This window comes from Dermacentor albipictus, chromosome 2 (assembly GCF_038994185.2).
Source record: "Dermacentor albipictus isolate Rhodes 1998 colony chromosome 2, USDA_Dalb.pri_finalv2, whole genome shotgun sequence".
Classification (NCBI taxonomy): Eukaryota; Metazoa; Arthropoda; class Arachnida; order Ixodida; family Ixodidae; genus Dermacentor; species Dermacentor albipictus.
Window position 1 is genome coordinate 206,070,526 of NC_091822.1, and position 26,355 is coordinate 206,096,880.

Genomic DNA, 26,355 nt, shown 5'->3' on the forward strand with positions numbered 1-26,355 from the left:
GTAAAACAACAAAAGTTCTAAAAAAGATTCCATGGGCACAGTACTGAGTAAACCGGAACTCATCATTGTTGAGTTGTACTAATCTGAAGTAATCTTTCTTTGTTCTTTGACTTCCATGCCCCCTGATATGTTTAACTGATGTTTTTTACCTTGTCATGTTCTTATGCTACTGTTTTTGCAATCACCTATATATATGTTCTTCGTTTTCATACAAATTTAGTTGAGAGTTAGCGCTTGTCCTGTCTGCTCCTTTCTGTGTGCGTGTTTCACTTCGCGCTAGAAGCCAAGATCATGTTACCGTACCAACTCGCCCAACTGTCTATCCTTTTGAATTACCTACTAGCCCAAGAGTCAACCCTAGTTGGTTTTGATAGAACAATGTATAACATGGAGTGGCCCCAAGGCCAGCTTTCTTTTTCTAGAGCACCTCAGCATGACCACAAGTGTCATGTCATACAGGCCATACCTGTGCAAGTTGTAGGCAAGGTCAATGGCAATAAGCACGCCTGTGGGTGAGGGGTAGATGCTCATGTTGTCAGTTGTGTAGTCCAGGAACTTGGCTCGGGCATAACGTTCCACATCATGAGAGTCATAGTCGCCCCATCGTAGCTGCACATCAATCCAGTATTTCTGTGTTGTCGTGCCATCCATGGTGTCCCTATTGCGGGCAGAGAAATCGCTGGACTTGCATGCATGCACAAACACACCCACATATTGCTCTAAAGGAACAACCAAATGTATTGTAAACAGTGTGAGTGCAACACTATTTGTAAATGAGATGTTTCCTGCGAAGTAGAGATCCTACTCTGATTGTGGACAACAGTGACCCTCACTTAGTGCAATGATGACAGACCATTTTTCATGCACAAGGTTTCTAAGGGTCAAGATGACACTAACAGTTGGTTCAGATGAAGACCTGATATAAATGGCAGATGGTACCAGTCTATTCCAAATGAAAGGTGATGAAAATGAAAGGCTTTTTTTTTTTTTCAATACAGCCAGAGACACTGACAGAGTGCAGAAATTTTCACTAGCCACCAAAGACACAATAGTCATCTTACAAGATGCTGCTATTCAAAAACAAACCTGCTAACTTTAGAGCAGCTAATACAAGATATGCCATTGCAAAAATCTTGCCGCTAGCTCGGCATGCACGCATTTCCGGAGCAAAGTACACTGTATATGCACCACCGAAGCAATAGTTTTGCAGCCAATAGTCCGTAATCGTCCACAAAAATTTTGCAGCAATACTACAGGGAGATATAACTAGGAAAAATCATCTATTAGAGATGACAGATTTTTCTGACATGCCCGATAATTTAGACGCCTTCATGGCACCGCCATGTACTCGTAGTCTATGTAGAAGAACCTCTGGAATGGTGGACGAAAAAAAAAAAAAAGACCTTTGCCGTTCGATTTTCCAGACTTTTTGCCATAAGTGCTCGTCTAATACCGCATTATTCGAAGCCACCACTGCCCCCATTTTGATTATCTCGCAACCTCGAACTGTCACTCTTGCATGCAATTCCTCTGACTGTTGTAGCCACCACCGTGGCAACGCTAGACCTAGCTACTTTGAAGTTCGCAATTGAACTTCTTGCTATTTGGTGGGGTGCTTTTCATTAAAACAATTCGCCGCTGTTGGCAATGGCGTCGACTCCGCCTTTGTAATCCTCGCCAATGTCTGCATAGTTCAGAAAGCATGGCGCATTGCTAATGCAAGTTCCCAAAAGCTAGCTTCGCCTCAATACAGTAATGTTACACGGTGAAACATCACTAAGTATTGCAGTGAAGCACACTAAGAGCAGCAGCAGTATAACCAGGTTAGCATTTGGGAAAATTTTCAGAACAGAAATGAATGGCATTCTGGAGCAGTTTCGGAGAGGAAAAGTTGGTCTTTCTGGAACAATTAGAGTAGTAAAGCATTAATCTGTAGCCATTAAGCAAAGCGTGTTATTACTGCGCAATCAGTAAGTACTGCTCAACAGTAAAGCAAGACGCATAGCCAAAAGCAACCAATTAAACTTGCCTTCCCACAGATGGAATATCATGCAGAGTATGTCGCAAATATTTTTATTTGGGTAGCCAAGGAACGTGAATTTATAAACAATAAAATTTTGTAGGCTAGCAAGAACAAAGATACATGCCTGGGTGCAAGACATACGTAAAATTACAAATGAGAACAATTCGCACCATCAGGAACAAGACAAAAGTGTTTGACGTAGTAGTTCTGCGGAAACCCGCAAGGTGGAGAGAAGTGCCCCGGAAAGGTGGTGGTCCCGGGTTCGAGTCCCGGACCAGGACGAATTTTTCTTCAACTATGAGGCTTTTCTTTCGAGGAACCCGTATGGGTTTTTTTTGTAGCAATTGCTACGAACGCAGGGATGTCTGATTTTCCCTTCATTCATTACTTCTCTCCACCTTGCGGGTTTCCGCAGAACTACTACGTCAAATACTTGCCTTTGCTTCGTGTTGTTGACAAATTCGACTTCGTCCTGCCATCTGCTAGCCGCCTGGTTAGCTCAGATGGTAGAGCGGCTGCTCCGGAAATGCGGTGGTCCCGGGTTCGAGTCCCGAATTAGGACGAATTTTTCTTCAACTATGAGGCTTTTCTTTCGAGGAACCCATATGGGTTTCCTTTGTAGCAATTGCTACGAATGCGTGGATGTCTGATTTTCCCTTCATTCAAGACAAAAGTGATGGCAAATGTCTTACATACAGTGCAAATGACAGATGAGCTTTGATATGTTTTATCCTACTTGACATGATCTGTATTATGCCCAAAAACAATGCTCTGAAGCTCCACAGGAGACCATGTGTCTATGAACGGCTCCGAGATGAGATGCCTTCGTATGGTTGCAAGGATGGTGACGGTAGTGGAGAACACTGTACCATCCTGTACACTCGTTTTCATTGTGAGGTGGTTTGTCAGCTTCTCGTGTGTTGTGTGGCTTTTGTGAACAGATACAAGTCGATTCAGATATAAGTCGAGGTGCAGCGGTGGCGTAGAGGTAGAACACCCGCCTCGCGTGCAAGAGGTCCGCGGTTCGAATCTCGGTGCCAGCAATTTTCCACCAGATAAAAAAAAAAAAAAATCCGCGTGTTGATAAAATTGCACAAACAGACCTGGAGTGTGGCCTGATCCCGGTGACCAGAACCGGTAACGCACTCCCTCACCAGAGCAGGATTGGCCACCCTGGTGCAGTACTTGGCCACAACCTCCTATATGAACACAACAATCAAACCCCGGCCCTCAGTCCCCAGCAGCTGCGAAGCAACTGACCACGGCGGCGGTCAGACCTGCAACACAGCAGAGGGTGCTAAGAATCACTGGCTCCGGACAGGCCGCCAATGGAATATGAACCTGGCAACGTTTAACGCTAGAACGTTATCTAGTGAGGCGAGTCTAGCAGTGCTATTGGAGGAATTAGAGGGCACTAAATGGGATATAATAGGACTCAGTGAAGTTAGGAGGCCAAAAGAAGCATCTACAGTGCTAAAAAGCGGGCACGTCCTGTGCTACAGGGGCTTAGCGGAGAGAAGAGAACTAGGAGTCGGATTCCTGATTAATAAGAATATAGCTGGTAACATACAGGAATTCTATAGCATTAACGAGAGGGTGGCAAGTCTTGTTGTGAAACTCAATAAGAGGTACAAAATGAAGATTGTACAAGTCTACGCCCCTACATTCAGTCATGATGACCAAGAAGTCGAAAGCTTCTATGAAGACGTGGAATCGGCGATGGGTAGAGTGAAAACTAAATACACTATAGTAATGGACGACTTTAATGCGAAGGTAGGCAAAAAGCAGGCTGGAGACAAGGCAGTGGGGGATTATGGCATAGGCGCTAGGAATAGCAGGGGAGAGTTATTAGTAGAGTTTGCGGAACAGAATAATATGAGGATAATGGATACCTTCTTCCGCAAGCGGGATAGCCGAAAGTGGACGTGGAGGAGCCCGAACGGCGAGACTAGAAATGAAATAGACTTCATACTCTGCGCTTACCCTGGCATCATACAAGATGTGGACGTGCTCGGCAAAGTGCGCTGCAGTGACCACAGGATGGTAAGAACTTGAATTAGCCTAGACCTGAGGAGGGAACGGAAGAAACTAGTACATAAGAAGCCGATTAATGAGTTGGCGGTAAGAGGGAAAATAGAAGAATTCCAGATCAAGCTACAGAACAGGTATTCAGCTTTAACTCAGGAAGAGGACCTTAGTGTTGAAACAATCAACGACAATCTTGTGGGCATCATTAAGGAGTGTGCAATGGAAGTCAGTGGTAACTCCATTAGGCAGGGTACCAGCAAACTATCGCAGGAGACGAAAGATCTGATCAAGAAACGCCAATGTATGAAAGCGTCTACCCCTACAGCTAGAATAGAACTGGCAGAACTTTCGAAGTTAATCAACAAGCGTAAGACAGCTGACACAAGGAAGTATAATATGGATAGAATTGAACATGCTCTCAGGAACGGAGGAAGCCTAAAAACAGTGAAGAAGAAACTAGGAATCGGCAAGAATCAGATGTATGCGTTAAGAGACAAAGCCGGCAATATCATTACTAATATGGATGAGATAGTTCAAGTGGCTGAGGAGTTCTATAGAGATTTATACAGTAACAGTGGCACCCACGACGATAATGGAAGGGAAAATAGTATAGAGGAATTTGAAGTCCCAAAGGTAACGCCGGAAGAAGTAAAGAAAGCCTTGGGAGATATGCAAAGGGGGAAGGCAGCTGGGGAGGATCAGGTAACAGCAGATTTGTTGAAGGATGGTGGACAGATTGTTCTAGAGAAACTGGCCACCCTGTATACGCAATGCCTCATGACCTTGAGCGTACCGGAATCTTGGAAAAACGCTAACATAATCCTAATTCATAAGAAAGGAGACGCCAAAGACTTGAAAAATTATAGACCGATTAGCTTACTGTCCGTTGCCTACAAACTATTTACTAAGGTAATCGCAAATAGAATCAGGAACACCTCAGACTTCTGTCAAGCAAAGGACCAGGCAGGATTCCGTAAAGGCTACTCAACAATAGATCATATTCACACTATCAATCAGGTAATAGAGAAATGTGAGGAATATAACCAACCCTTATATATAGCTTTCATTGATTACGAGAAAGCGTTTGATTCTGTCGAAACCTCAGCAGTCATGGAGGCATTACGGAATCAGGGTGTAGACGAGCCATATGTAAAAATACTGAAAGATATCTATAGCAGCTCCACTGCCACCGTAGTCTTCCATCAAGAAAGCAACAAAATCCCAATAAAGAAAGGCGTCAGGCAGGGAGATACGATCTCTCCAATGCTATTCACAGCATGTTTACAGGAGGTATTCAGAGACCTGGATTGGGAAGAATTGGGGATAAAAGTTAATGGAGAGTACCTTAGTAACTTGCGATTCGCTGATGATATTGCTACGGAGTCGTATTCCCACTGACGAAGAGCCGCGCAGGAAGAAGACGAAGACGACGATTGGAAGCTAGCGCGGGCTGTTGCCTCTTGGTCAACTGCGGCGTATTGCCTTGTAAATATACTTGTAAATAGCTTTTCGTCGGTGTCTTCCTACGTAACATATTTGGTGGAGGTGGACGTTCCCTGTACCTCGTCACGGAGCTTCGCAGTGGACGGTCCGTCGAGCCTACCTTCATGGCTCCCGACGACGCCAACCCGACTCCACCGGCTCCGACACCTGCTGCCACTTCGACGACCTACATCACCCTCTCCGCTCCCCGCAATCCTGGCGTATTCTCGGCAAAAGATGGGGAAGACGTCGAGGACTGGATCAGCCTTTACGAACACGTCAGCCGCAATAACCGGTGGGACCCAACTATCATGCTCGCCAACGTCGTCTTTTACCTCGGTGGCACACCTCGAGTTTGGTATCGGACGCACGAAGATGAGCTGACCAGTTGGGATTCGCTTAAGCAAAAGCTTCGAGACTTGTTCGGCAACCCCTACGATAACCAACTTGCCGTGCAGAAGGCGCTTTCCGGCCGTGTGCAGACGTCAACAGAGCCCTATGTCACGTACATTCAGGACGTCTTGGCTCTATGCCGCAAAGTTGACGCACACATGACTGAGTCCGACAAGGTCTCCCACATCCTCAAAGGCATTGCCGATGACGCCTTCAACTTGCTCGTGTTTAACAACGTCGCGACGGTGGATGCAGTTATAAAAGAGTGCCGCCACCTGGAATTCGCTAAAAGCCGACGTATCGACCAACAGTTTGCCCGTCTGCCCAACACCCCAGCGACATCTTCCTGTGCCGACGCTCCTCGTCCCAACAACACTGGCGATGTTACCAGGATTGTCCGGCGTGAGATCGAGGCCGCCTATCCGGCTGCGTTCGACTCCAGCCCCTCCAATGCACCTGCAGTCACTGTTTCCCTGATCCAGGCAGTTGTCCGCCAGGAGTTCGCCAACATGGGTATTCACAAAATCTGCTCGGCCCATCGCCCTGATCCTCACCCGGCATCTTCGATTCCACCCCGTCCCGCACCTTCTTACCCTCCACGTTTCCGCAACCCCTCTGAATGGCGCACTGCAGACGACAAGCCCATTTGTTTTCACTGCCATCGAATTGGGCACATTTCTCGGCACTGCCGCAGTCGCTGGAGTTCCCTGAACCAGTCTACATATACTGCCTACTCTCGCCCCCCAGGTGGCCTTTCTCGTCCCTATGCTGCCCGCTCAGATAATGCCGCCACCGATTCTCCTGCGCCGAACCGCCCCTATTCTCGTTCGCCTTCGCCCCAACGACGACAATCTCGCTCTCCCCAGCCCCGTCGTTCCTATTCGCCGACTCCCTTCGGACGCCGCTCCCAGCCGGAAAACTAGACGATGCAGCGCCTCGAGGTGACGCTGCATTGCTCCCTACGCCGCCAAATCCTCTCCTGACGTTGCCCACCCATCTGAACCTTCTTGACGTGCAAGTCGACGGTGTTCCTGTATCAGCTCTCATAGACACTGGGGCGCATTTGTCGGTAATGAGCGCGGATCTTCATAACCGGCTGAGGAAAATAATCACGCCCGCCACGACGCCTGTTGTCCGTGTCGCCGATGGCGGAATAGCCCCCGTAATTGGTATGTGTGCCGCCCGCGTCTCCTTCGCCGATCGCTCCACTACCGTGCTATTCACAGTCATCGCTCACTGTCCCCACGACATCATCCTCGGCCTCGACTTCCTCTCCGCACATTCTGCTCTCATCGATTGCTCCGCCAGTACTCTCCGCCTCGACCTGCCTGTTCTGGATCCTGCTGAAGACCACCTTCCTCGCCTCAGTTCCGTCGACTTCGTTCGCTTGCCACTTTCGGCACTGACTTACGTTGACTTTGAGTGATCCCCGCCAGTGCCCGACGGTCACTACATCGCGGCTCCTATGCAAGACCTCCTTACACACGGGATCACACTACCTCATACTATTTTATCTATTACAGCGAATTGCGTCTGCCTGCCAGTGGTCAATTTTGCCTTGACGACACAAGTGCTGCCATGCGGGATGTCTCTGGCCCAACTTTGCTCATTCGAGGATCACTCTGTAGCATCGATTTCAATAGACGACAATTCAACCGATCCTCCTCTACCATCGCAGTCGGCGACTTGTACCATCGCCAACTTACAGAAAATGATTGCACCCGACATGCCGTCCGAGCACGCTCGTGCGCTCTACCACGTTCTCATTTCCTACCAAGATATTTTTGACTTCAACGATCGTCCTTTGGCCCGAACAACAGCTGTTAAACATCGCATTAATACCAGAGATGCCCCTCCTATTCATCGCCGCCCGTATCGAGTATCATCGGCTGAGCGTCAAGTGATTCACACCGAAGTTCGCAAAATGCTTGCCAAGAACATTATTGAACCGTCATGTAGTCCATGGGCGTCACCGGTTGTGCTGGTAAAAAAGAAGGATGGCTCATGGCGCTTTTGCGTGGATTATCGGCACCTTAACAGGGTTACCAAAAAGGACGTGTATCCCCTACCTCGGATTGATGACGCCCTTGACTGCCTCCACGGTGCTCGCTATTTCTCCTCTATTGACCTTCGCTCCGGCTATTGGCAGATTGCCGTGGACGATCTCGACCGCGAGAAGACTGCCTTTGTAACACTCGACGGTCTTTATCAATTCAAGGTGATGCCGTTCGGCCTATGTAACGCTCCTGCCACTTTTGAACGCATGATGGACTCCCTTCTTCACGGTTTCAAATGGTCCACGTGCCTGTGCTACTTAGACGACGTTATAGTATTCTCCCCAACATTCGCTACGCACCTCGAGCGCCTCTCAGCAGTCCTGGACGTTTTTCGGCGAGCCGGTCTGCAACTCAACGCATCGAAGTGCCAATTCGGCCGTCGCCAGATTACCGTCCTTGGACATCTCGTTGACGCGAACGGAGTGCAACCGGACCCAGGCAAGATCCATGCTGTTACGCACTTCCCTGTTCCGAAGTGTGTCAAGGATGTGCGCAGCTTCATCGGCCTTTGCTCGTACTTCCGCCGTTTCGTCCAAAATTTCGCAGCCATAGCACGACCACTAACCGAGCTTTTGAAAAAAGACGCCCCTTTCCAGTGGGGCGATAACGTGGCCTCTGCATTCTCGCTTCTCATCGATCTTCTCACAACGCCCCCCGTTCTGGCCCACTTCGATCCTTCTGCGCCTACCGAAGTCTGTACTGATGCCAGCGGTCACGGAATTCGCGCAGTACTGGCACAACGCCAGCGTGGCCACGACCGTGTTATCGCTTACGCCAGCAGGCTCCTCTCGCCCGCGGAGCGCAACTATTCCATCACTGAGCGTGAGTGTCTGGCCCTAGTTTGGGCGGTTGCGAAGTTCCGCCCATACTTATATGGCCGACCCTTTTCCGTTATCACAGACCATCACGCGCTGTGTTGGTTATGCTCATTGAAAGACCCTTAAGGAAGACTTGGTCGCTGGGCCTTACGCCTCCAAGAATATTCGTTCTCTGTCACCTACAAATCTGGCCGACTACACAAGGACGCTGACTGCCTGTCTCGCTACCCGGTAGACGAGCCTGACGACGCCGACAGTAGTACCGCCGACGGCATTTTCTCTGTTTCTGCCTTCGCTAACATCGCCGATGAGCAGTACCGAGACCTATCGCTGCGAGTACTCATCGAGCGTCTGCGCTCTGCACCTACCGACGCATTCGTTCGCCGATATGTCCTCCAGGGCGGCATTCTGTACCGAAGGAGCTTCCTCCCTGACGGCCCTGATCTTCTTGTCGTGCCACAACATCTACGACAGACTGTGCTCTTTCAAATGCATGACGCACCCACTGCAGGACATCTTGGCGTAACCCGCACGTACGACCGCGTCCGCCGCCGCTTCTATTGGCCTGGTCTTGCTCGCTCCGTCCGACGCTATGTTGCTGCCTGTGATCCCTGCCAGCGTCGAAAAACGCCTCAGGTGCTACCTTCCGGTCATCTCCAGCCGATCGCCGTCCCTGTGGAACCGTTTTTTCGTGTTGGATTAGACCTCCTCGGTCCCTTTCCCACGTCATCCTCTGAGAACAAATCGGTAGCCGTCGCAACTGATTACGCCACCCGATACGCTATCACGCGGGCTCTACCTACCAGTTGCGCCACTGACGTCGCGGACTTTCTCTTGCGTGACATTATCTTAGTGCATGGCGCCCCGCGACAGCTGCTTACTGACCGCGGTCGTAACTTCCTCTCGAAAGTTATCGCCGACATTGTGCGTTCCTGCTCTATTCAACACAAGCTGTCTACCTCATACCATCCTCAAACCAATGGCCTGACAGAGTGCTTAAACCGTACCCTTACCGACATGCTGTCCATGTACGTTTCGAAGGACCACCACGACTGGGACGTTGCCCTTCCTTACGTCACCTTTGCTTACAATTCTTCCCGGCACGACACCGCCGGATTTTCTCCATTTTATCTACTCTACGGTCGCGAACCGACCTTGCCCCTTGACACGGTACTTCCTCCTGCTGCGACCTCAACAACCGCGTATGCGCGCGACGCCATCGCCCTCGCCGATCGTGCACGCCAGCTTGCCCGTGCTCGACTGACGGACTCGCAAACCACGAAGCAGCGTCAGTACAACGCCCGCCACCGTGACGTACAGTTTTCGCGTGGTGCACTCGTGCTCCTGTGGTCGCCCTGTCGTCACGTTGGACTTTCCGAAAAGCTCCTTTCGCGATACACAGGGCCCTACTGCGTGCTTCGCCAGGTGACGCCTGTGACTTATGAAATTGCTCCTGTGAGCTCAACCTCGTCATCTACTCTGGCGTCCAGTGATGTCGTGCACGTCAGTAGGCTCAAGAGCTACTACACTGCTTCCAAGTCCAGCCTTTAGTCGCTCCGGGACGGCGCTTTTGCCGCCGGGGGTAATGCTACGGGGTCGTATTCCCACTGACGAAGAGCCGCGCAGGAAGAAGACGAAGACGACGATTGGAAGCTAGCGCGGGCTGTTGCCTCTTGGTGAACTGCAGCGTATTGCCTTGTAAATATACTTGTAAATAGCTTTTCGTCGGTGTCTTCCTACGTAACAATATTGCCTTGCTTAGTAACTCAGGAGACCAATTGCAATGCATGCTCACTGACCTGGAGAGGCAAAGCAGAAGAGTGGGTCTAAAAATTAATCTGCAGAAAACTAAAGTAATGTTTAACAGTCTCGGAAGACAACAGCAATTTACAATAGGCAGCGAGGCACTGGAAGTCGTAAGGGAATACACCTACTTGGGGCAGGTAGTGACGGCGGATCCAGATCATGAAACGGAAATAATCAGAAGAATAAGAATGGGCTGGGGTGCGTTTGGCAGGCATTCTCAGATCATGAACAGCAGGTTGCCATTATCCCTCAAGAGAAAAGTATATAATAGCTGTGTCTTACCAGTACTCACCTATGGGGCAGAAACCTGGAGGTTTACGAAAAGAGTTCTACTCAAATTGAGGACGACGCAACGAGCTATGGAAAGAAGAATGATAGGTGTAACGTTAAGGGATAAGAAAAGAGCAGATTGGGTCAGGGAACAAACGCGAGTTAATGACATCTTAGTTGAAATCAAGAAAAAGAAATGGGCATGGGCAGGACATGTAATGAGGAGGGAAGATAACCGATGGTCATTAAGGGTTACGGACTGGACCCCAAGGGAAAAGAAGCGTAGCAGGGGGCGGCAGAAAGTTAGGTGGGCGGATGAGATTAAGAAGTTTGCAGGGACGGCGTGGCCACAATTAGTACATGACCGGGGTTGTTGGAGAAATATGGGAGAGGCCTTTGCCCTGCAGTGGGCGTAACCAGGCTTATGATGATGATGATGACAAGTCGATTCGGTGTAAAACAGCAACTTTTGTTGCCGACACCCGACCGACCTTTTGAAGCACTACCTTGTACTTGCCACAGGCACATCCGAAACAACTTTGAAACAATTGTAAGGCATATTGGTGGTCACAATACAACAGGAGATGGCGGGTGCACATGTATATAATTAAGAAATACATACTGTGTCCTGTGACAATTGCCTCTTCCCACTCTTGGTATGCTTACCACTACACTTCACATATGCTTCACCGCATAACATTGCTGTACAGAGGCGAAGCTCACTTTTAATATGGTTCACCGCAATACTTCACATATACTTCACTGCATAACATAGCTGTACAGAGGCGAAGCTGAATTTCAAGAACTGGCATATGCAACGTGCCGTGCTTTCTGCACTCCGAAGACATTGGCGAGGATTACAAAAGCAGAGTCGGCACCAGTGCTAATAGCAGCAAATTGTTCTAATGAAAAGCGATGAACAGCAAGAAGCTTGGTAGCGAACGTCTAAGTATCTTGGCTTATCTGCGTGCTAGAGTGCTTGTTCGAGGTGGCTTTGATCAATGCCGCTTCCGACCTGCAGTCATGGCAAGAAGTCAGTAAAATCAGACAGTGAAGGGCTCTTGCGTTCGCAAGTTCAGGTGTTCTTATAAACTGACCCTTGGGGTACCGTGGTGGTGCTGTGAAGGCATCCTAATTTTCGGGCATGTCTGAAAAATCAGGCATCCAGAGAACTGGTCGTTGACAAACCCTACTGAAAACATTGCATTGCCATGAAAAGGCGAAAATACCACACTCTTGTGCAGCCGAGTCGGAAAGCGGCAATAGTCGCCAGACATGGCATGTATTACTTAATTATACACACGTGCAGCCGCCGTCTCTTATCACAGTACTAGCACTGATATGCCTAATAAATGCACTGGCAGGCCTTCAGAGCTATTTTGGATGTGCCTTTGGCGATTTGAGTTCATGGGGGCAGTAAAAGGCATGCATTCATTTTTTTTTCGGACGGCTTAATTTTTCAGACGCTTTCGCAGCCACTAGGGAGTCCAAAAAATCAGATGCTGATTTCATATTAGAAATGATGTTGGATGCGGATTCATTGTAGAGGGCAGGACCTTTATCCACTCATTTGAATATATCAAAAATCTTGCATACAAAAATTTATACAGGTGGATACCAATAGCATACTATGCAAATGACCATTAAAAAATACAAAATATTCATACAAGCCTGGAAAAAAAAAGCACTCACGCATGCTTGAAAACTTAAATCCTGTCTAGGTAGTCAACGACAGATTTTTCGGACATGCCCGATAATTCGGACGCTTTCACAGCCCCCCCATGTACCCCATAGAGCCAATGTATAAGATCCGAAACTTTTAACACTGAAACCCTTATTGTCCTCAATTTACTCGACTATCAGTGATGACCACAGGTCCGCAACATTGATCGATGCCACCTCCGCCACAATTTTCATCATCTCACAGCCTCAAGCCAGCGCTCTCACACGCTGATCTGCTGGTAGTTGCACCACTGTGGCAACACTAAGCCTAAGTGCTTTGACGTTCACTACCAAGCTTCCTGCTGTTCGGTGATGTGCTATTCATCGAAAGAATTTATCACTGTCAGCAATGGCTCTGACTCCGCCTGCGTCATCCTCGCCGATGGCTTTGAAGCGCAGAAAGCACAAAAGAGTGAAGCATAATGCCAGATCCCAAAAGACAGCTTCACCGCAGTGCAGTGTTAAGCGGTGAAGCATATTACGATGAAGCACAGCAGTAGTAGAAAGGGCCACTGTTATGGGACATGGTATGTAGTCCTTTCTTGATGAAGCAGCTTGCTGATAAATCAATCAATAGTCGCTGGGTAAGTTTCGTTAACTGGATTCATTAAGAGAAACAACTCGATAGTGGCAAGGTAGGCTACAGCAGGGAAAACAAGTCCTTGTTTTTTGAAGTTTACAGCACCCGTCCTGTGTACGTTCCTTTCATCATCCTTGTTTTTCCACGCTGCCCTGTTATGTGTTAAACTCTATAGCGGCTCTAGAGCCGCTATTTCCACCACACCCCCAAGGTTAGAGTTCTGATTACTACCAAGCTCCCAAACACACAAAGGCACTTGGAGGGTAGTCTACGCGTGCACTCAAGTTACAGGCAGCTGTGTTCCGAGCTGCCTCCCCTTGGAACTGTGACTCGTGGGTCGATCCATCTGCTGTGTGTTGTGCAGTGAAGCCATAACTTATTGATCACTGATTGTACATTACTTAAACGTCCTTAACGCTTTGACTGGCATTTTCTTTTTGCATACTACTTCAGTAGACATTTTCTTCTACAGAGAAACTGTTTATTCGTCATCGTCACTTTCTTCCAATGCAAAATTCATCAGTAGTTTACAAATCCCTTCGTCTGTCGAAGTACAGATGGCTGTCCTTCTGAGACAGGGTGACAGAAAACCGAGACATTTGCTCCCCTGCTGTAAGAAATTTATCTACAAGTTACATCTGTTTACCGTCTCTCTATAAATAGTACAAAGGCATGCAATATTAATTTTTGCACGAGTTGCTTTATGAGAGGCAGGAAATGCACTGAAAAGACAAAATGAGTATACAGTCAAATCCCGCTAAACGTGATTGCACCCCGGGGCACAAAAAAGCATGTGTTGTCGTGGAAATTCGTTGTCAAGATATCAAATACATATGTGGCACGTGATCTGCTGATGCAAAAAAAAAACAAGTTTTAATGCCACAAATTGGTTAGTTTGGCCTGTTTGCACTACTTGGCATGCAATGGCACAAAGTGACTCTCACATTCCCCTAGCAGAGCCACTGCTTCATCAATGTCATGGGTACCAATGCAGATGAAGTTTGAAGTTTATTATTACACAATATAATACAATTACAAAGAAAATGTAATACAGAAGGAGGTCCCAAAGTAAAAACTGTCAGGGGGACCTCCTGTTACAACATGCACAAAATATGTAATATAGGATTAGCAACGAGGGTAAGAACAGCGTGAAAATACAATAAACATATTAGAAGTAATTACTGAAACATAGGGTAGTTGAAGATTATACAAAAATTAGCAAGAATAATTCCATATTGAAATACACTTGAAGGTACTATCATCACAGTAATTGAATAGAAGTATAATGATTATGAACAAAAGTGGGCAATCCAATAGTGCAACAAAATTAATTTACAAACGACTGATAATCTATCAACATAAATCGAGAAGAATAATGAAACATGGCTACACAGTAATAAATGTATACACACACACACATAGATACACACCTATATATAGACACACATATAAAAGTATGTACACTTGTCGAATAATCAGGTAAGGTATGTTGTTAATAAGAACTGTTTTAGAAGCCGCCGGAAACAGTGTAATGAAGAGCATGATTTAATATTTGATGGCAGTGAATTCCAAAATGAAATTGCGGAAAAGAAGGCTGTCATTTTACCGTAGTTAGTGTTGACTTTAGGAAGCAAGAGATTATTATTTTCAGAAAACCGCGTGTTATTTGTATTGAAAAGTTGCGTTGAGGGAAGTAACTCAGCTGGAATGTCACTGTTTCTACTTCTATATAATATAAGACATAGTTTCAGTTGAAATGTGCAAGTTAATGGTAGAATCTCAAGAGTGCGAAAAATGGGCGCTGCTGATGTGATGTATGAACTGTGGGTAATTATTCGGACCGCCCGGTTCTGAAGGTGAATGAGGGTTGTCAGATGTGCAGGATATGTGTTGCCCCATGATGAAATGCAGTAAGTAAGGTGACTGTTAATGAAAGCGTAGTAAAGTGATTTTAGTATATATTGCGGAAAACAGTGTCTTGTTCGAATGAGCACGCGGATGCCGAAAGCAGTCTTCTTAGTGACAGAGTTTACGTGAATGTTATACTTAAGTTGGGGGTCTAATGTAACACCAAGGAAAGTTACAAAATTAGATGGGGTAATGACGTAGGTATCAATGTATAGTTCAGGGGTTCTTGTAGGCGTTTTTTGGGACGAGTGAAATAACATAAACTTTGTTTTAACAGGGTTTACGTTTAGCAAGTTATTTTTACACCAAGACACAAGATTCGTGACATCGGTGTTTAACTTTCTGAGTAGACTGTTAATGTCTTTATCACTACTGAATATCGTTGTATCGTCAGCATAGAGGATGCACTCAGAACTGTTAAGCGATGATGGTAAGTCATTAATGTAAATGAGGAATAGCAGAGGACCCAAAATTGATCCTTGTGGAACGCCCTGGTTCGTTGTTATTGGGGTGGATAAAACGCTTCCATATCTAACAACCTGGGTTCTATTAGTAAGGTAGCTTTGCAAAAGAGCTAAAGCAGGTCCACAAATTCCAAATAATTCAAGTTTAGCGTACAAAATGGAGTGGTTAATAGTGTCAAAAGCTTTAGTTAAATCAACAAATACCGCTCCCGCCCATAGCCCATTGTCGATAAACTGCTTTAGGCTGTCAGTTAGTTTTATCAGTGCTAATTCAGTTGATAAGTTAGCACGAAAACCAAACTGCTTAGAAGTTAAAAGGTTAAATTTTGTTAGGTAGTTCGTTAGGCGATTAACAAGGAGCTTCTCAATTACTTTACTAAAAAATGGCAGTATCGTTATAGGGCGATAATTAGAAAAGATATTTCGATCACCTTTTTTAAATACTGGAGTGACTTTTCCTTGTTTGAGACTCGTTGGAAAAACGCCGGTACGAAATGCAGTGTTAATAATATCAGAGAGGACAAAAGATAACTCACGAGCAACAAGTTTGATTTTTGATGGATGAATTGAATCTAGGCCACAGCCTGTTGTCTTGAGCCCTATTATAGTGCGATGAACTTCATTTGGCGATGTGGGTTTTAAGAAAAAGGAGTGAGGCACGCGGGGCAACTTGGGTAAGTTAGGTACACCGGCTGCAGAGCTCTTGAAAAATGATTCATTAAATGAATTTGCGACATCTATAGGATCAGTTAGAGTGCTGGTGCCGTCAGTAAACCCTGTCACAGGTGTGTCTTGTTAAGATTTAAAAATTCTTTAATTACATTCCAATTTTTTCTCCAGTCATTCCCATTTTCGAGCACTTTATTTTCATAGTAGGTTCTCTTAGCCTGTTTAAGTAAGACGGTGAGAGTTTGTGAATATAATTTGAATCGAGCCTTAAGTGCGAGGTTAAATGGTTGGAGTTTTAATTTTTTGAAGAGGTTATCTTGTTTATTTATAGAGCGCAGTAGTCCTCTAGTGATCCACGGATGCCTGGGGGTGGAATACCAACGTGATATGGAGGAAACAGACGTACAAGTATTTATAATATCTGTTAGTTTCTCATTTAAAGTGCTGAATGCTTTGTTAACACAAGATTCCTCGGATAATAGGCCCCAGTCAGAGCCGGACACCAAATCCACAAATTTTCCTGAATCAAAAGAACTCTTAATCACCATTTTATTTTTGTAAGTAGTTTGAGTATTTAATAAGAGAAAAATTGGATAATGGTCTGTCAGATTAAAATGGACCACACCAGCTTTTTGATTAGTCATGATATTACTGAGTACATGGTCAATAAGCGTATTTTGACCGGAAGGAGCACATCGTGTTGGAGAATCTAGCAAAGATTCCAAACCATGTCCAATGAAGCACTTGGTGTACTGGACACAAGAACTATCGTTAAAATTTGTAATGTTAATGTTAATGTCGCCGACAATGATTACATTATAATTTTTGGTAATGAACGAGTTTAATAAACTATCAAGTTCACCACAAAAATCATCGTAAGATGACGATGGGGAACGGTAAATTGAACCAATGATAGTTCTTTTGTTGGTTGGTAGAAAGTGATTGTCAAATTCAAGCCAAACTGATTCGCATTTGGCCATGGAAAATGAGATATCTGCACGCCGTTTATAAGATAATGTGTTGGAAATAAATATTCCCGATCCACCGTGGCGATCAGTCAGACGATGAAAATATTCCGAATGATAGCCCGGTATGGAAAATAAGGTATCGTCAGCTGCAGATAGCCACGTTTCCGATAGACATATGAGCGAAAAGTGGTGATTGGTTAAAGTAAGAAAGTTAACCATATGATCAAAGTTTTTGGGTAAGCTTCGGACGTTAAAATGTATGATAGAAATCTGAGAAGTGGACGAAGAACTAAGTAGTTGCTTCAGCTCATGAACAGTGTGTGACGCCATGGTGATTCCCAGTCATTAAGGCACAGGAATAGTGCTTTTCAGGTAAAAATGGATAGATCATCGACTCCAGAGATGCGGTACACCCTACTGTCTGTAGACTTTCTTGCTTTGATACGGCAGTTGTCGACCCAAAGGAACTGCCACTGCTTTTCCCTTTTAAGAGCCAGCGCTTGGGCAAACAGCCGCTTGTTCTCTGGAGTCAGGTGATCGTTGACGAATATGGGCTTATCCTGATTCGTTATGCCAATGGACCTGGTTGACAGACGCGCCTTCCTAGCCTTTGTAGCGAACTCGGTCTTCTTTTGACGCGAACAAAAACGCGCAATAATGTTTGAACCACCTTTAGCAGGGACCCTGTGCACAACATCAATTTCTGCAGGACACACAGGACAACCAATTTTTTTCTGCGATATGATGCAGAATTGCTTCACAGCTTTCGCCCTTTGTTTCTGGTACACCTTTGATTTCCACATTGTTCATGCGGGAGTATTGCTGCAACTCAGCAACCTGTTTTGTTAGCTGCTCGTTCGTTCGCGAGAGCTCCTTATTTTCTTTGACCAGGCCTTCCTGCTTTGTCTTCATCGTTTCAAACGTTTCATTAAATAGGGCGATGCTGTTACGCAATTCCTCAACTTCTTTTCGCAACGAATCCATCTCTCTAGATAACTCGGCACACGTTGGCATTATGATTTGGCAGCAGTGGGTACGGCAAAAAAATGTGAAAACGAATTCCTATGCAGTGATACAAATGAAACCAACCTGCGTAGGCGACAGAAAACGTTCAGCAGAATGCTCCGCTGCCGCGACCTCAGCTGCCAAGTGATGAATTCTGCGGCGATCCAACTTTATATGGTTTCCGGGTGCCGATGGTTCCTGGGGTGATGTACAGGTGGCGTTCGTCACGGGCGGCACGTGGCGCTTCGCTGACGCAGCCAGTCCTGTTAAATCTTCATGAGATAGGGCACACGTGCGGTAAATAGGATGGTCGAAGCACTGCTGACGCTGGTTCACGGTAGTACTGCGCCCGATCTGTGAAAACCTGCGTAGGCGACAGAAAACGTTCAGCAGAATGCTCCGCTGCCGCGACCTCAGCTGCCAAGTGATGAATTCTGCGGTGATCCAACTTTATATGGTTTCCGGGTGCCGATGGTTCCTGGGGTGATGTACAGGTGGCGTTCGTCACGAGCGGCACGTGGCGCTTCGCTGACGCAGCCAGTCCTGTTAAATCTTCATGAGATAGGGCACACGTGCGGTAAATAGGATGGTCGAAGCACTGCTGACGCTGGTTCACGGTAGTACTGCGCCCGATCTGTGAAAACCTGCGTAGGCGACAGAAAACGTTCAGCAGAATGCTCCGCTGCCGCGACCTCAGCTGCCAAGTGATGAATTCTGCGGTGATCCAACTTTATATGGTTTCCGGGTGCCGATGGTTCCTGGGGTGATGTACAGGTGGCGTTCGTCACGGGCGGCACGTGGCGCTTCGCTGACGCAGCCAGTCCTGTTAAATCTTCATGAGATAGGGCACACGTGCGGTAAATAGGATGGTCGAAGCACTGCTGACGCTGGTTCACGGTAGTACTGCGCCCGATCTGTGAAAACCTGCGTAGGCGACAGAAAACGTTCAGCAGAATGCTCCGCTGCCGCGACCTCAGCTGCCAAGTGCTTGATCATATAGAAGAATGCATCCGTGACCTGTGATGTGGTTGGTGGTGCGGGCTCATGTTGTACAACTGGTTTGCCTTCGTCCGATGAAACACACCAATCCTAGACACTTCTAAGGATTTGTTTATCGGTCACTTCCTTGTGCACCATCAAGTAAGAGTCAGGTTAGAAGTATTTGTAGGTATGCACATCAGCAGGCACGTTTCCTGTTTGAAGCAGGGCTGCCCACACAGCTGTCACTTCATCGGATGGTGACTCGCAGTAGTAAAAGGGTTCATTATACACACATGCACCTGCATTCTCCTGTCACACCATGAGCACTGATATGCTTAAAGTGTACTGGCAGGGCTTCAGAGCTGTTTGGACGTACCTGTGGCTTTTTGAGCCTTTAGGAGCAGTAAAAAGCTTGCATTCATTTTTTTGGGACCGGCCCATTTTTCAGACATTTTTGTGGTCCAGGTGCCCAAAAAATCATACGTTGACTGTAGAACTATCGTGCCAACATATGGTACATAAAAGCAAGACCCAAGTCAGCATGTTCCACAGATATCTTTGCAATGTCCATGTGCCATCCAGTAAAGTTTCAGCAAGCTTTTTAAAGTGAAAGGTAAGCTCGGTGGGCAAGTTTTACAGATACTGCGTACAAGACAATGCGTGAACACTGAAATTGCGTCTACATAGGCGAAATCGAAACTTTCACCTGGAGGCTAAAAGATAAGCATAATGTGAACAAGCATCAAATGCAATAAATGACCACATGCACACATGTGACCACTGCACAGGCTGGGACAATGGCTGGAAGTGCTCAAAACTGACATCTCACAAGCTTAACAAGAGCCTGCAAACATTCAATTGGCCCACTTGTGTTCACTATGGCATGATGGGTGAGTAAGATATGTACCCTTTGCTCACTTACTTTGAGTCAGCCAGAAGAGATGGCCGGGAGACATTCCACTTGTAAGTGGCAAAAAGCAACACATCAGCACAAGAGCTGTTCATCTTGTAGGACTTCCGTGGGTGGATTGTTTCCTTCTGTACGGTCTCAATTTCCAAGGCGTCTAGCTCTTGGTCAAAGACCTGCAGGCAGCATTAAAGCTAGCAACACCACCACAGACTACTGCGCCATACACTACAACCATGAAGTGTGGCATGCATGATATTCGTGCCAATTCAGATGCATGCAATTACAATAAAAAGTCATATTTACTCAATAACAACATGCACCTTATTTTGTGCAAAAAATATAAAATTACAGGCAAGCAGGAATTTATTATCAAGATCTCACACAGCCAAGATGATTAAGAATTACCCTACAGCACATGAAAATGTTAATTCACACACTGTGGGAATGGCCCTGGACGATTGAATTAGCATTAGGTATAAGCCATTCATGGTGAATCAAATGGAGAGCTTTAACCACATAAAAGCCTTGCAACGGAACTTGACGTGGACAGGAGCAGCTCAGCATTGACCTCAATCACCATTCTGATTCATCAGTATAAGGAATGTCCACGACATGCAGCTTTGTCCACTGTCTCTCTCAAACTTATCCAAAGCTCCCTCTAGGCACAAAAGTGGTTGCCCAATAACTTCTTTCTTCCAGGCTCCTTTCTGAGTATGCTTGACTGCGCTGCTAATGGAAGGGAAGGAAGGAAAGTGTGGGATTTGCTACCAAAATGCATACGTTTTGTTAATTTAAAGCACCACAATAGCCAATGCGTCAACTGTAACGTAACAGTACCCAAAATGCTACACATTATTTCAGGCCACCAAAAAGAGAGAGAGAGAACAGCCCTGTTGCTACCTTTACAGTCATTTTTTCAAAGTTTTGACTCATTCAGGTTTTCCAGGGAGCGGAGGGCCGCACAGTCAAGAAGCGTGCCTTTTGGCTGTGCATGTGGGGCCTTTCTGCTCCCCGGAAAACATTTCATTAAACTTCAGCTGTGAGTGAGTGTCTGTACTGTCCACTGCGTTTCTTCCCGCCCGTATTTTAGCTCTACGACACTACATGACAAAGGCTTTGCTGCACCAAACACAAGGTGTTATGAATTCAAATGTAAGAGCCGCAAAAGCTGTGTTCTTCTGTAGCTTGTGTAAAAAGCTGGTGTCTTAATATTTAAGCACGTCAGATAGTGGCACTAGTGGATCATGTCCTAAAGCTACAGCAGGGTGTAAAGGTGTGTGTTGTTTATATCCATTGTGCCAAAGTTTTGATCTGTATGTTTCTATATGTGTACATGTCAATAAAGTGTGCATAACTGTTATTGGCTCTTGACACTTCCAGCATGTTGGTGGGTCTTCTTTTGCAAGTAAAAAATTGTGTGTGAGGTGTGTGTGCCTAATCTTTAGTCAGCATAACACTTCTTTGCCAAGTGTTCGCTAAGAGGCATACCGTGGTAATTTAATACATGTTTCCCAATTTTTTTTTTTCTGGCTCCACACCCATGTGTTCTTTTGTCTTAGAACCAGCTGTGTAATTTTTATATTTGTGCTGACGAGCACGGAAGTCTTGTATGTGTGCTTGTAGGGTGTCTCTTCTTTGGATGTGTCAATATGCAAACAGACTTTGCAAGGTAACACCACAGGGGCAATCACAGTAGGTTTTAAGGTACCTGGAGAACCTCACAAGGAATATCCTATCTCGACAGTATTCCTCATACTGTAGGACAAGCGGCCTAATCATGTTCGGTTTATTTGTATAGTGTAAGCGTGAGTTGCATTATGTGACAATGTTGTAGCATATGCGTTGTGGTGATGACTGAATTCTGAGTATATAGGAAAAAGTGAGCAATGCTCTGCGCTGCTGTAAGGGACGCTCATTACAGTAAAAATGTACAAAATTTGGGCAGATGTTCTGTAAGTACCACTTGGCAGTTGCAGTCAAAGATTATGTACCGGGTCAAGTCATTGGTTGTAGAATTGTCTGGTTGACCTATAAACTAGGACACTGTAGGCTACAAGGGCATGCGCAACAGACCAGTATATATGTAAGACGCTGTGCACACCAGCCATAAACTTGCACATTCTTTGTAAAGGACACTTAAGCATGCAACAGCTATGATCACAGTATTGCCCTCATATGCTCGTGTGGGCCATTATGGAATGAAGAGCAGCTGACCTCAGTGTCACCCCACATCTGAACGCACCGCAGCAACAGATTACGACAAAAGAAAGGAACACAGACAGACCTGGCACAAGTCCATGACAATGCTCTCATGGATTTTCTGCCACAGGTGAGCTCGGAATATTTGGATGAGCGAGATCTTGAGCGTGGGGATCTTGCCGTGCATGAAGATGCCAGTTAGGTCTAACTGCACCTGGAAGCCCACATACACCTGCGTAGCAGAATGTGGTACATTAAAAAATTAGAGCAGGTAATTATTGAGGCACATTTCTGGAAAATGGATTTGTATCTCTCACCCCAAAAAACTGCAACCGAAGAAAATTTTCTTTTGATGCGAAAGCGTCAAATGTTCCATTGAGCGGAAAAGCGGCCTATTTTTTAAAATTTGAAAATCTGAAGTGGGGGGGTCTGACTTATAAGGACAAAAGGTTTTTTTTTTCACCCTACCACCCGCGGCGGTGGTGGCAGCGCGGGAGAGGTGTAAATCACCGATCATTGGAGGGCTTGGGAGAGCTTTCAAGTTTCCCACAGCTGAGACGCGAAGCTGAGATTGGGCGAAGTCCGACGCTCCTCAAGGACGCGGGGAAGCTCGCGACTCTCATTGGCTGCTGAGTGCGAGGACGTAGTAGTCTCCTGCATAATGTGTCCGGCCAACGTCTGCTTCGGCTCCTTTATCGCAGGTGCCCTTGGTGTGTTGCGCTTGCTATCGTCTACCTTTGCAGCCGTTCGCACATTCTCCAAGTTTCTACCGTCCTTACGAGATGATTTTCAACCGTCTTTACGACACCGTTATTGCGTTTAGCCTGCCGATTGTTGTGCGGTCGGCCACGATGCGCCCAAAGAAACTCAAGTCACTACACGCATTTGGTGCAAGGGAGCGTTCTATGAAGCTCACCCGCATGGCGAAGCTAGCCGCTTGCCTGCGTGCTGGCGATGATCTCACCAATGGTTCCTGTGGGGCAGCTTCTGCTTCATTTACGCAAGAGCATGGTTGCATCGACGCTTCTAGCAATGCGACTCCTGCTCCACCGACGCAAGAATTTGTTGTGATGGGTGCGACCGGTGTTTTGTGCTCATCGAGAGTGGCTTCCACATCCCCTCTTTCATCTGCATCGGACAGTGCAATCACGTCGTCTACTGTGCACTTGAAAACATGTTTCCCGACGTGTGAGGAAAAAGAGGTGGCGGATAAAAAAGGCGCTGCTGTGCAACAAGGACTTGGCGCTACGTCAGCGACGGAGTGAAAATTTCAAGCAATGGAGTGCAATCCTGAAGCTGCTACCGCCTACAAGTGTAGCTAAAAAATTTACCCTTGTGCAAATGGATGCCCTAGGCAACCTGCTATCCGGGAACCCATGCCAGCAGTGCTTCGCGACTGGGATGAAGGTTCAAAGAGGCACCTAACTTGGACTTGCAACAAAGCTTCAGCTGCTGTTTACATTGTGGAGCAGTTGCAAGCTCGTGGAGTTCTGCTCGTCAGGATGACTCGATGGTCTTTGACGTGAATATAAGAGCCATTATGGCAACAAAACTGATAGAGAAGGCACAGACAGCCCTCAATGACTTTTGCTCAGAAGCATTTGAAAAAATTCAGGGAACTGCAGACACAGTGCATAGACAAATTCTGCTTCTGTTGTAGAAACCACCTGCACGGAAATGGATCCATATTTCAGCAGGGATATCACAGTAACCTTTGATGAAACATGGCACAAGCATGGCCACACGTCCCATATTGGAGTTGGTGCAATAATTGAACATCATATGAGCTTCATCTTAGACGCCATTGTTTTATCGAACCAGTGCCTTGGTTGCTAGTAGGACCAAAGCCTGGAGACCCAGGCTGTACCCTATGCATCTACATTTGTCCAAACCGTTTCAGGGGCCCTTTAATTATACATGCGTGCGCCTGCTGCCTCCTGTCACAATAAGAGCATCAATACGCCTAGTAAGTGTACTGGCAGGCCTTCAGAGCTATTTTGAACGTGCCTGTGAGCCCTTGGGGTAAGTAAAAGGCATGCATTCATTTTTTCGAACTGCCCGACTTTTCTGATGCTTTTCGCAGCCTCTAGGAAGTCTGAAAAATCGGATGTCGACTGTAATCAGTAAGGCACGATTTTTTAAATAAAAATAGACTCGCAGGTTTGGCAAAACTGTACAAATAATATGGTAGGAGCTTGCAAACATGTTAATTGTAGTCATTTCATCAACTTTGTTAAACAACAGGCAAAAGGAACCGAGCAATGAGCTCCAGCTATGCCAGTATATGCTGGTGCCATCTTTGGGAATCTTGACGCCCTGGTTGCCCGCACTCTTTTTTTCACCGCCACTGCATGAAGACACTAAATTAGAACAAGTTTTGGATAAAAATAAATAGCTTTAAAGATTTTGCGTAACCTTCCTAATTTCTTAGAAACTTTTATTTGCAAGAAAACTCATAAGCACTGTTTCAAAAAATTTAAGCTTTCAGATTCTGAAAGTGATAAGATGAATGAATGACATCACCATTGTCAAAATAGCAGAAGCTTGGTTGGTTAGCAAGATGGACTCAAATGAGAGGGTGAAAAATTCAATTTGGAAGTATTTCTCGAACTTAGGTCTAAAAACGAAGCCCAATGTTTCATTAAATGAGTTACACTTGAAAAAATTGCTGTCTCGTTCTCACAAACTAGTCCTTAAACCCACAAAGCTCAAACAGCATTCCAAGTCAGAGAAAATTAAAACTTGCTCACACGTATTTCTGGTCATGGAGAGTACATAGTGAAATTATAATTGAGTAAAATTTAATTAAAATATTTATTCAGTAATTCCAATGCTGAACTCTTTGCTGAATACTCTCTCCAGAATATAAAGAAGGCTAATATAGGCTTTACATTGGGTTACAGCACCAAATCACATTTGTCAGCCATGAAATTAAACATATTCAGGCCTTGTGGGGTTAAGGAGGGAGGTTACCCTCGGATACCAACTTTTTTGTTTATAGAGATATCTTAATGAAAATTTCAGGAAAGACTAATCGAAAAAGCATTAGTAGATCTACAAAATTCCAAACAGTTATGTTTACTGGTTCTCAAATTACAGCAATATGCCAGAATGGTGCACATAGTTTTCTCATTCCAGGCCTGGTGAATTTTCAAAAGGTGCTGCAACTGCGAAATTCACTATGATGATTTCCAGATGGATACCTGACGGCAAGACAGAGCCCGTTTTTAAAATTTCCTTGCGGAAAAATTTTAGCAGACCACTAAATTTAATGTTGGTTATCAGGATTTTATCAATCAAATTTTGATTAAATATCACAAATCACAGACGATATACCGTATTTACTCGCATAATGATCGCACCCCTGAATTTTGTCGTCAGAATTCGTTTTTTTTTTTAAATTTCCCATGTAATGATCGCACCCCGAACAAGCTGCAGCGATTGGTCGTGTGCCAAATCTAGCTAACGATCGCGCTTACCATCTGTTGAATGCTACGCGAACGACTCTTCAAGACAAACCAAGCGGTCTGCACGCACCAAACATCCTTAAGTAGATGCCACATTATATTACTTTCATGACTTTCCGCACTTCCACGACTAAAAAAAGCTGAAACCAAACTTGCCTTTATTATGTGTAGGCTTTATAATGGTTGTGGTCAACAACCACAAAAAAGGCACCTTTCGATTCTTCTCATCTGACCTTGTGGGCGCACAACAAATCGTGAGCGGCAGCGATAGTAGCCACGTATACACTGATACGTTAAAAGTGTACCCTATTCATACGCCAACACTTGCAACTGTGGAGTTCTCCTCCAGTACTCTTGGGACAAAGGAACGACAACACAGTAGCGCAAACAATCACAAGGGCATTTATTGCCCCTTTCATAGATCAATACCTGCTAGCTGAGTTGCTATCCACAAAACATGCCGATGGGCGCCCGATAAATGTAGAAGTCCGACTCACCGCGACCGGATAGCGAGTGAATATGTTCGCCCCATGCTGGATCCCAATGCCTGGTCGTTTGCGTGTATGGTCACGCGAAGGGTGGCGCGTTCAAAGGTGGCAACGCGA

At 45.9% G+C, this 26,355-nt stretch overlaps 1 protein-coding gene across 1 annotated transcript in view; it reads right to left on the reverse strand.

Moving 5' to 3' along the window:
- The window catches only part of Prp8 (pre-mRNA processing factor 8), a 397,724-nt gene that overhangs the window by 68,568 nt on the left and 302,801 nt on the right, over positions 1–26,355 (reverse strand). The window contains exons 26-28 of the mRNA XM_065433711.2: positions 22,369–22,515; positions 20,097–20,257; positions 467–658 (exon numbers count right to left, since the gene is read on the reverse strand). Of these exons, the coding sequence (XP_065289783.1) occupies positions 467–658; positions 20,097–20,257; positions 22,369–22,515 (500 nt within the window). The remainder of the gene's footprint in view (positions 1–466; positions 659–20,096; positions 20,258–22,368; positions 22,516–26,355) is intronic.